The sequence below is a fragment of the Poecilia reticulata genome, linkage group LG4, assembly GCF_000633615.1.
Source record: "Poecilia reticulata strain Guanapo linkage group LG4, Guppy_female_1.0+MT, whole genome shotgun sequence".
NCBI lineage: Eukaryota > Metazoa > Chordata > Actinopteri > Cyprinodontiformes > Poeciliidae > Poecilia > Poecilia reticulata.
Genome location: NC_024334.1, coordinates 1,031,520 through 1,041,887, shown reverse-complemented (window position 1 = coordinate 1,041,887; position 10,368 = coordinate 1,031,520). Strand labels below are relative to the sequence as shown.

At 35.9% G+C, this 10,368-nt stretch overlaps 2 protein-coding genes across 2 annotated transcripts; one reads left to right on the top strand and one right to left on the bottom strand.

Moving 5' to 3' along the window:
* Positions 1 to 1,928: 1,928 nt before the first annotated feature.
* On the top strand, positions 1,929 to 6,060 carry ebna1bp2 (EBNA1 binding protein 2). Its single transcript, XM_008406187.2, has 10 exons — positions 1,929 to 1,998; positions 2,090 to 2,171; positions 3,129 to 3,212; positions 3,322 to 3,494; positions 4,244 to 4,367; positions 4,599 to 4,688; positions 4,805 to 4,880; positions 5,015 to 5,105; positions 5,210 to 5,378; positions 5,466 to 6,060. Exons 2-10 carry the CDS (start codon positions 2,097 to 2,099, stop codon positions 5,511 to 5,513), a joined length of 930 nt encoding a protein of 309 aa, XP_008404409.1. The 5' UTR covers positions 1,929 to 1,998; positions 2,090 to 2,096; the 3' UTR covers positions 5,514 to 6,060.
* Positions 6,061 to 6,064: 4 nt separating this feature from the next.
* cfap144 (cilia and flagella associated protein 144) lies at positions 6,065 to 8,327 on the bottom strand. Its single transcript, XM_008406186.1, has 4 exons — positions 8,125 to 8,327; positions 7,094 to 7,153; positions 6,901 to 7,004; positions 6,065 to 6,178 (listed from the first exon to the last, which is right to left on the bottom strand). Exons 1-4 carry the CDS (start codon positions 8,246 to 8,248, stop codon positions 6,083 to 6,085), a joined length of 384 nt encoding a protein of 127 aa, XP_008404408.1. The 5' UTR covers positions 8,249 to 8,327; the 3' UTR covers positions 6,065 to 6,082.
* Between the last annotated feature and the right edge of the window lie 2,041 nt (positions 8,328 to 10,368).

The following is a 10,368-nucleotide window of genomic DNA, read 5'->3' as shown; positions in this document are numbered from 1 at the left end:
ATAAGTAGTGACAGTCAGATGTGAATTCAGGTGACGGCCTTCCTGTCTGACTTCAGCGAATATGATGACAGAAATGGAAATGATGATATTTTTCCTTTTGAAGGTGTCTCAAAAAGYGCCGCATGCATAGAGTCCCGGAATTAAGGGGATAAAGCAAAAGTCATCAACATCAATTTTCACCAGACAAAAAAAGACTGGGAGTGTCTCGGGTCTAAGAGGGTTTCTCCTTTGAGGACAAGAAGGAAAAGGAACTGAGTGGTGTGTAAAATCTCTAATGAGCTGAGGCGATCATCAGAGGTCCTGGATTGTTTATCTGCAGCGTCCAGTGTGTATCCTGTATCAGTGATAAAAGATCTTCTGAAGTCTATTGAGCTGTTAAATAAACAAAATTTGCATATTCTAACTTCATCCCAAATGCCTCATTAAAATACCAAAGAAAAGGTTCTTAAAACCTTTACATGTCTAAATAATATGATTTACATTCCTTAATAATCTCTTTTTCTGTTATTATTCTTTTAGCTCACTTCATGTATTAGATAATAAAAAAAAGTATGTTGTTAAGCTTAAATGCAACTTTTAAAACAGTGGAGACACTGTCACAATGAACAGATTAAAAACATGAAATCATGTTTCAATGCTTCATAAGGAATACTGGATATTCTATAGAAGTGTGCATGTATTTAGAATATCTTCTAAATGTATCTAAAATAATATTTTAAACCATATAGTGAACTATATTAATTTGTAAAATCCCTTGAGTGGTATGCCATCCACAAGTTCAAATGTTCAAAATACTGATTAGTGTGAAAGTGTTTTCATTTAGCATTTGTTTTCATTTTACTTCTCATTTTTCTGTCTTCATTGATCTTGTAACAGTATTCATGAGTGAAATCATAATAATCGTAATAGTAAGTAAGAAGAGAACAAGAGTACTGGACAGGTTAACTAAATGTTGTACCTTTATTTACTCATTTTTATAAACTGACAATGTTTTGAGATATTATTTTAAGCTCAAATTTTTTGACACAATATTTTGATGTGTTATTCAAGTCAGTGTTCAGTGGAGTAGTTGGGTTAATATTCTTGCTTGACCACTTGAGATGATTCCCTTTGAAGTGGCATTTGGAGTAAAACCAAGTCACTTTCATGCTCCCTGGCAGGAGCACATTTGCATTCAGCATGCACACACTGGCTTTTACCGCAACTCCAAAATAAAATAAAATAAAAGTAAAAACAGTCTTCCGCTGACATGTGAAATAAAAAGGATGGACATAAAAGCTCTAAATTATTCTGCTTCTCTTCAAATAAACAGCCTAATAGTTGACATTTGGACATCATAGTGTTCCCAGACAATAATTTCAAACATACACTGATACTGGATTTTGGAATGGCTAAAGCATCTGAGATGTAATGTTCTGGAATGGCTCCAACTACAGTCAATAGAAAATTTGGGGATTGATTAGACTATAAGAAATTTGATTAAATATCCAGGTAAAATTATATTAGAGCACTTCTGATTTTCAACGTGTATGAAATTTATAAATGTATAAAATCCTCCATAACTTCGCAGTTGTTAATTATATAATCATTCCACACAGAGAATGATTATTCATTTATTACTCAAGAAAAAATACTTGAAAGACACAAATGAAATAATTAATGTAGTTAAATCTCTGATCAAAACTGCAAGTTTTCTTTTTTTGTTTGTTTTTCCGCGTTTATCCAATGTTATATTATGTGCACAACAGCGCCCCCATGCGTACTTCTTTTTCATTTAAACTAAAATCTTACGAGAAAATAGATTCTGAGTCAAATGTCACGTTTCTGAAGAGTCAATTTTACCTTAAATTATTCTATTTATTCTAATACTAGTTAGAATACTGAAATCTGAGAATCTTTCTTTTTGTTTTTACTTTCACTGGGTAGGAACTTTTGTTCTACCACGTGTTTCCGGTCGGCTTCTCTTCATTTCCTCCCCACGCGAGCCACTTCGAACATGTGAGTGGCTGTGCTACGTTGTATCGTCGCCAGATAATTCCACGTTTTTACACAACTTGGAACACATTTTTGATCTTATTGTTCTCCACAGTTCGACTATGGAGTCAGCAGAAGAGGACTCGTTGCACGGTCAGAGTTCAGAGGATGAAGCCAGTGAATTATCGGATGGAGAGGTAGGTTTTATGTTAGCATCAAAGGTGCTAATTAGCTGAGCAGCACCACAAACACAGGAATGTATTGTGCTCTGCAATAAGATAATACTTTAACTTTATTTTTCTGACTCAACATTCTGTTTTGTAAGCCAATGAAACTCGGACTGGTGTTGGTGTATTTGTTTTAAACACTTTCCGCTCTAGCTTAAAAAACATGATGCATCTAATATTAAAATGCCAAGGTCTGAGTTAACAATGCTGAAAATAGTTTGTTAAAACATTAAAACATTTGTCATTCTTTTTATGTTTGGCATTGAGTGTAAATTGAGTTATGTTATTGTCGCTTTTGAGTTAATTCAGAAAGTCTTGAGTTTAAAGCGGAGGCGTCCAAACTTTTTACCGTGGGGACCTAAAATGGCAAATTAAATTATTCTGGGGCCACAAAAGTTAGATTATTATTTTTGCACAGTTTAATCCACCTCCTGAAATGAAAAGAATATTACACTGTCAATTTAAGATGAAATGGAGAGTGCAATGATTTCTCTCCCATTTCATTACACACAAAATAGTCTGTGTGTAATAATGAGGTATTATGGAAAATAGTGATGCCAATGATAAACACAGTTGCCCTGCTACACTACCCTGCTTTTTAAGTGTGTAATGAGAGAAATATTCTGTTGGTTGCAAAATAAAACTGTGTTTTGACTAAATGTGGAAATGTTTAAGATTTATTGATGTGAATGGACTATCTACAGAGAAAATGCCACAGTTGGACTGAGTTTTATCTGCACTGGAGTTTTTCATGATCTTTGGAAGAATGTAAAACGTAATATAAATTGTAGTATTTAAGAATTTAACTTTAATGTCCGAAAGTGTTAATTAAAGATGATTATACAACATTTGATGAAAATTGTACGATTTGTAGAAACTTAAACTTTTACGGTTTAGTTACATAAACTCTTTGTGTGCATTTCCTAGCTTCAGGAAGCTTTCTCTAAAGGGTTGCTGAAACCTGGGATGAACGTTCTGGTGGAGAAGAATAAGAAGCTTGTCAACAATGTGGTGAGTAATTTATATCCACAGGAGTTAAGAATACCTGTAAATAACATTTAAACTGTTAGGAGCTTTTAATGTGACCATTTAATCTGTGCTCTGTGTATTTGTTTTGCAGGAGGGGTTGAAACGGTGCCTTGCTGATTTCCGCAAAGACCTACCCTGGGTGGAGAGGTTAGACATGACCAATCTGCCAGCTGAAGACATCGTCTCTAAAACTGAAGTGAAGGTTCCTGCTGAGACCAACGGAGATCTCGATGCAGATGATGATTTCCAAAGAGAAATGTTCTTGTAAGTAGTTGCTAGTTAGAATACAGAAAAAATAAGTTTCCACCAACTTTCCCCGTTGTCTTTTTTTCTTATGTGACATATACCAATTTGTCTGGTTAAGATTTGTTTTTTTGGAGCTATAAGATACAAGAGCAGCCTTCAGAATATTTTTTTCCAGCCATCCTGTCATGGTCTGTGACAGGTTATGTCACACCAAGTGTGTGAGATAAACGTCTTAAAAACAGGACAAAATGTTCAATGAGATCACATTTTAAACAGACTGTTTTCTCTGTTTACGAAAACAGAGCAATCCTTGTTTTCATTTTAACAGCTCGGAATGATAAAACTTAGCTACTTTGCTGTGCTGCTTTTAACCTTGCTGTAACTTATTTAACTTCATTTTAACAGCTTCTTACATGGTTAGGTTTCATCTGATCTTATTGTGAAACACCTCTGATACTTCACTCAGTAACTGTCCACACTGAAGAGTGTTGTAAGCTGGTTATGCTTACTATGGTTCACTGATTGGGGGGAAAAAAAACATTGAGTAATTGAGTTTCTGTATATGTCGATGGTTAAAAAGAGATGATTCCAGTTACCAGCTGATCTCTAGGTTCATATCTAATAGTGATGTCTGTGGAGAAAAAAACAACACTGTTGCTTTTAATATGCATGTTGAGAACCATTTACTGTGACTTATTCAGCTTACCAATGATTGTTTGACACAATCTGAAACTCCTACTTAGAAACTGTTCTGTGTTAAACTCCAGCTACCGGCAGGGTCAGGCTACAGTCCTGGACGCCCTGCCTCTCCTCAAAGTGCACAATATAGCCACTAAGAGGCCGGATGATTATTTCGCAGAGATGGCCAAGTCAGATCAGCAGATGCAGAAGGTAAGACGTTCATCTTTCACAAGCGTCTGTCCCCTTGAAAAGCAGCATTGTTTATACTAGTAATTTTTGTATTCACTCTAACCTTTGATCATTGCTGTTCAAACTACCAAATTAACAAAAAAATCACATCATTTAGTCTTTAATTTTCTACACTTTAAAAACAAAACTTAAATAGGTCTGCTGATGTTTTATCAGAAATTATTTAAATGCACATGATTTGTTTTTCTTTAGATAAGGCAAAAGTTGATCACAAAGCAGATGATCCTGGAAAGGTCTGAAAAAGCCAAAAAGCTGCGTGAGCAGAGGAAGTTTGGGAAAAAGGTTTGTTTGTTTGTTTGTTTGTTTGTTTGTTTGTTTGTGCCTTTCTTTCACACAATTTTAAAGACACATTTTCCAGTTTAACAAGAGCAATTATGTGGAATCTGTTTGGATGTCAGGTCCAAACAGAGGTGATTCAGAAGAGACAGAAGGAGAAGAAGGCTATGATGTCAGCGGTAAAGAAATACCAGAAAGGTAGGACTTTTACATCAGTAATCTTTTTAAATGGGTTTCTTTTATAGTAACATCTATGTTCATTCTGCTTGTTAGATGTAGTGGGTCTTTTATGGGTTCCATTTCCTCTCTACATTTTTTATTTTGCCTTGTAGGAATGACTGACAAACTGGATTTCTTGGAAGGAGACCAGAAAGCAGTAAAGAATTCATCTGATGGGTCAAAGAAAGCTTTAGCCAAAAAGGGGTGATTATTTTTTCCTTTTTCCATATGTTTTTCTTTAAAGCTGCATTTTTTTTTTTTTCATTTTTATTAAAACCTCAACTTGTTTTGATGATGTCTTGTGACAGTCCCAATGCCAAGCRAAAATTCAAGGATCAGAAGTTTGGCTTTGGAGGTAAAAAGAGCGGGAAGAAGTGGAACACCAAGGAGAGCTTCAACGATGTTTCTGGTTTCCGAGCCAAAACAGCTCATGACAAGGGAGTGAGGAAAGGCAAAGGAGGGAATAAAAATAAAAATGTGAGTCAAATGCACATAAAAACAACAGATATAGTTGGACAAAGCTTTTGTAAAAAGACTCCTAAATTTTTCCATTTGCATTTTCAGAAACGTCCAGGCAAGTCTGTCCGCAGGAAGATGAAGGGTCGCTCATAAACCGAACAGGACTTGGACCTCATTTCTTGGGCAGGATTAAGAAGGACACTGTAATCTGGACCACATGTATATATTTTATACAATATTATTAAACATGAAATCTGTGTAGATGTCAAACACCATAAAACCCTTTTAGAACACACACACACACTAAGATGGATCCTGTTCAGACAGAGGTGAACTGCAGAGTTGGCTGAAATACACAGTTGTTTTACTCCATGCATTTTCAAGTGGTCAGCTTTAAGACCATCACATGATGGTCTTAAAGCCATTTTTGGAGACCACAAGTCAGTATCTACTGCAGCCAGAGTGCTGTCTAATGGATACCATGTATTCTGACTATGGGATACTGTTTTTGTGTTTTTCTGAATCTGCCCCATGACTTAATAGATTCTCTTATGTGGCATGACTTTTTATTACCAAGCTGCTGTCAGTTTTGCCTTTGCCCATTCATTAGTATGTAATGTGTTTTGTGTAGATTTGTGGTTTACTTTGAGAGTAAACCACAAATATGCAAATAAAACAAATGTTTTAATGATGAACACAACAGATCTGTTCTTCTGGTTGGTTTAATCGCCACGCTTTTTGGTAAAAAGAGCAAGTTGAGTGACATCTGTCTTACGTCGTGGGAAGTTGAATCTTTGGTCTTGACGATCGTGTGGAGGCTAGTGAGAAAGAGCAGAATTACTTTTGAGTAACAGTTGGAGATTTGTTTTATTTTTAATGATGATAAAAAGACATTCAGTAATCTGAGGGAATTAACTCTTCCATAAAAAATGTAAGTTATTTATTTCAGTGTGCATGTAGCTCATAGTTCATTGGTTATTTTTTATTTTTGAGGTTTTCTGGGCTGTTAGCTATAAATAAAATTCCTCAGAGGTCAAAATGAGTGAAGAAGCACCGAATCTAAATGCTCAAACATCAACACAACATTTCAAAAGTTTTTGATTGGGGAGCCGTATCATCTGCTGAGGTTTGTCTGCTGTGTCTTATAAAATCAAGTCAGCGCAGCTGTTGTATAAGAAATTTGACAGCTCCTCATGTTCCTTCTGCAGTCATAATTTATAGAGATATTGCTGATTTTCAGCAGGACTTTTATATCCCCATGCTGATAAAGGTATTGATACATTGTTCAGTGATCAGGATGTCTCTGTGCTTCAATGGCCATTGAAAACCCATGGGGTAATTTGAAGAGGAAGATGAGACACTAGAGGCAACAATGCAGGGCATTTAAAGGCCAGGATGGAAGAAACCTGGGCTCCCCTAACACTTTAGCATAGCCACAGCTAATCCCCATGCCACACAATATTCAAGCAAAAAGAGGCCCAACCATCTGGTGTGTGTACCCTTGACTTTCATTATGTTGATAAAACCTGTTAATCCTCACCAGTTCAGTGGCAAACCATCCGATCTCTTGACTTTCAGTGATGGGCCTGGGGTACTTTAAATACGGTGCCATGCGGACCCTTCGGTAGGCGTCAATATATGTTGCTGCAAAAAAAAAAAAAAAAAACATACAGTGAGACTAAAGATTTTTGAATTTAGAACAAATATTTTCTCTTCGGTCTAAATGAACTTACTGTCCTCTGACAGGGATTCTGGTGGTTTACTGCACATGGGTTTGTCTGGGAGGACATGCACTACAAGAGAGGGGCTCATGAAAAAACACGTTTTGAAACAAATAGTTGACTGTATTTAAATATAAATTCATTCAGCATAGTGAAACATTGGGGGGAAAAACTTACACCACTTGAGACAAAAGTGAGTAATCATTTGACTGTTCTTTGTAAACTTTTCATTGCAACAAATGTTTGTTTCAAAAATTGTCTTTAAATCCATAGTATCACATTTTTTAAATTCATTTAAAGTTTCGGTTGACTAATTTTGCTATAAATTTTAGGCTTATACTTATCTGTTGGTTGTCAAACGTTTTCAGCAGTTCAATGATTTAATCTGTTGAAAACATTTGACAAGGATTAAGGTAATGACCTTTCACCTTGGTGTTTTTAAACATCTACAACTTATCTTTTGGTATGGTAAAAATTGGAGCTGTTTTAATGGTGTAGCTGAAGTTACTGTTACATGATGTCTGACATTTAATTAAACTATATATAAACTTAACTTTATTCTTCCATAAAAGAAATATAAGGGATAGTTTTATCCATCTAAATATCTACAGAAATGCCATAGCAGTAAAGTCAATACTCAATAATGAATGTAAGGTTAATTTATGACCGTGTCGATTTAGAATCATTGTAGAAAAAAACGAAGAGTAAATTCCTCAAAAAAAAAAAAAGCTTAGAAAATTTGAGTTTAATCTCGGATTTTTTTTTCTCGCAAATCTTTGACTTTTTGGATCTCAGAAATTCAGCACATTTCCGCTGAATTTCTTAGCGGAAATGTGCTCCTTTTTACACGGCCCTAATAAGCCGCCTCAATTTTTCCTATGTAGTGCTTTTAAACACGTATTTGTGATATAGTTCTTTGTTTTTAGAACTCGAAACTTAATTTAAATTGTTTGCACTATACAAGTTCACAGTAAATAATCTTGCAGTGTATGCTCATGCTTTACTTGTTTTGTAGGAGTGAACGGGGGGAACCGACTACTTACACTTCCTGTAAGGGTTGATGCTAAACTCGGTGTGCAGTTTCTGATATCGCCGCTCTTTCTTTACGCTCTCAACGTGAATGGCGTTTAGATGAACAAGGTCCTTTTCCTGCCTGCCACCGGCCATAGTTGGAAATAGCGCAGCAGGGCAGGGGACCTTCTTTCTTTAGTTGACGAGCTGTGTGTTGCCTAGCAACAGTAAATGTTGCTTTATGTTGCAGTTACGAGGCTCGAGCGCACGGTGGTGCCACGCGCACGGCAGTTATTTACGGAAATGTCCAGTTGTTAAAGAAATATTTTCTACTGAAATGATTTAGAAATTATGCTGGGAGAATGAGGAGAAATCTGTTGTGTAAAGCCATTCCTAAACAAAAGCAAGAAATATCAGAAAACATTACTGGAAAATAAAAGTAACTCTTGTAGGTGTCTCATTCTGAATTTTTTTTTTTGAAGTACAAGCTTGATTTGTTAATATTGCAAGCAGCTTCAGATATGTATACTTTAGCTCTTTGTATGTGTACATGACTGACATCAAGATCAAGAAACCTATTCTTAGTAATACTGGCAATTATTTTCACTCTAGACACTGTTTTCTTCCACATTTAACTATATTTTTTCAGTATATTACATGGCATAAGTAAATCCTCCTAAATGAGGGCATGTCTTTGATAATGTCGACCAGTTTGATTACTTAAATTCTGCTTGCTTAATGTCAAATAAATCTGTAATTCCCATTTTTCCCACAGTTTTTAGAAGGTTACATACACAAATTTGTTTTATGTTTTTGAGCAACTTGGAGAAGCCCAGATGATGATGCAAAGGCAACGTAAACCTCTTTAGATTAATTCACAATATTTGACTTAATGCCAAAACAGAGGCACACCTCAAGCACTCCTTGTGTGACATAATGAAAAACCAGAAAGATATTAAGACACTGATTAAAAGCTGCTACTAACTATTCCTGACACTAGGAATGGATAAACATTTAATCAACGTGAACATTTCAAATTAATGGTCAGAAACATATTGACACCTCTCCAGAAGATTGATGAACTTCAGACACTGTAGTGTTTATGGTGACAATAAAATAGTTTCTCACTATGTTGATAACACTTTACTTTCTCTTCTTTTATATGATGACACAAATCTCTCTTATACGCATTCAGATCTTGCAATGTGTATGAATGTGCATGCTACAACTCAAAGCAGCAGACAGCTTAATAATGGTTGCAATGCGCAGCTACTGGTTCCTGTCTCATAACCTGATTGGTGCTTTATTGACTCCATGTGGAAAACATAATGGAAACAAGCAATAACTCAAACACTGGGAGGCTTTGGCAGAAGATTTCATTGTGGGTTGGTGACATGTCCCATGTGGGGTTTGTGTTCGTGTGTGAGGAGGACTGAGTAATACGTGTGATGGGTGGATGGGAGGGCTGGCGGTGCCGAGCGCCGATCCCTGGCTCCTGTCACAGTGTCCGACCACGTTAACATCAAGGGAGCGTTTAAGCTTGCAGGCAGTGTGCAGTCAAAGGCCAGTTTGTGAGTTTGTTCAAACTCCACTTGCCAGAGGAAGAACTACAGATGGTGTTTGATTTGATCAAATATGACATGATTTTAGTCAACTGACCTCCCACTCTGACTTGTAAAGGTTAAAAGGGAGAGTTTCCAGCCATTTGAAAATATTTTAACAAATTAAATCTAATCTCTTTTGTCCTTTGGGTATTAGCATGTGGAAAGATAATATTCTCCCATTTTAATGACTCAGATGAGATATTAGAATTAAAAAAATAAAACAAATGAAAGCACAGTTCTGTAAAAAACAATCCCATTGTATGATTAAATAGCTTGCCATTTCTGGTGTTACGCCACTTCATCAAGATGTGTAACTACCACAAAGAAGGTCTAATATGTATGTCTTCTCTTTAATAATGTTTTTGCACATAAACTTTACTGTATTTTTTTTAAATTATTCAATAACTTGGAATACCTAAAATTAAAATAAGGAAGCAGGGGTGTAATTCCAGACAAAGTCTATCTCAGAGATGTCGTGACTGGTGAAGGCAGAGATAGGAAGAACCAAAATGCTAACAGTGACTGTTGCGTGGCATGATGAAAATGTATTTAAAATTAAACATGGGCATGAATGCGTACCAAACTAACAGATGTAAAAACACACAAGAAGCATACACAAGACAAATGCATGACTAGAACTTTATTAACACCTCAGACAGGTGAGGAGGATGA

What these genes read in the sequence shown, in the direction of transcription:
- cfap144 (XM_008406186.1), bottom strand. Translation starts at nt 8,248, where the DNA reads ATGGCCGGTGGCAGGCAGGAAAAGGACCTTGTTCATCTAAACGCCATT. An exon ending in AGAATCCCTGTCAGAGGACA is followed by an intron (nt 7,005 to 7,093) that starts GTAAGTTCATTT and finishes TTTTTTTTGCAG; the next exon opens with CAACATATATTGACGCCTAC. An exon ending in GATGGTTTGCCACTGAACTG is followed by an intron (nt 6,179 to 6,900) that starts GTGAGGATTAAC and finishes CTTTCTCACTAG; the next exon opens with CCTCCACACGATCGTCAAGA.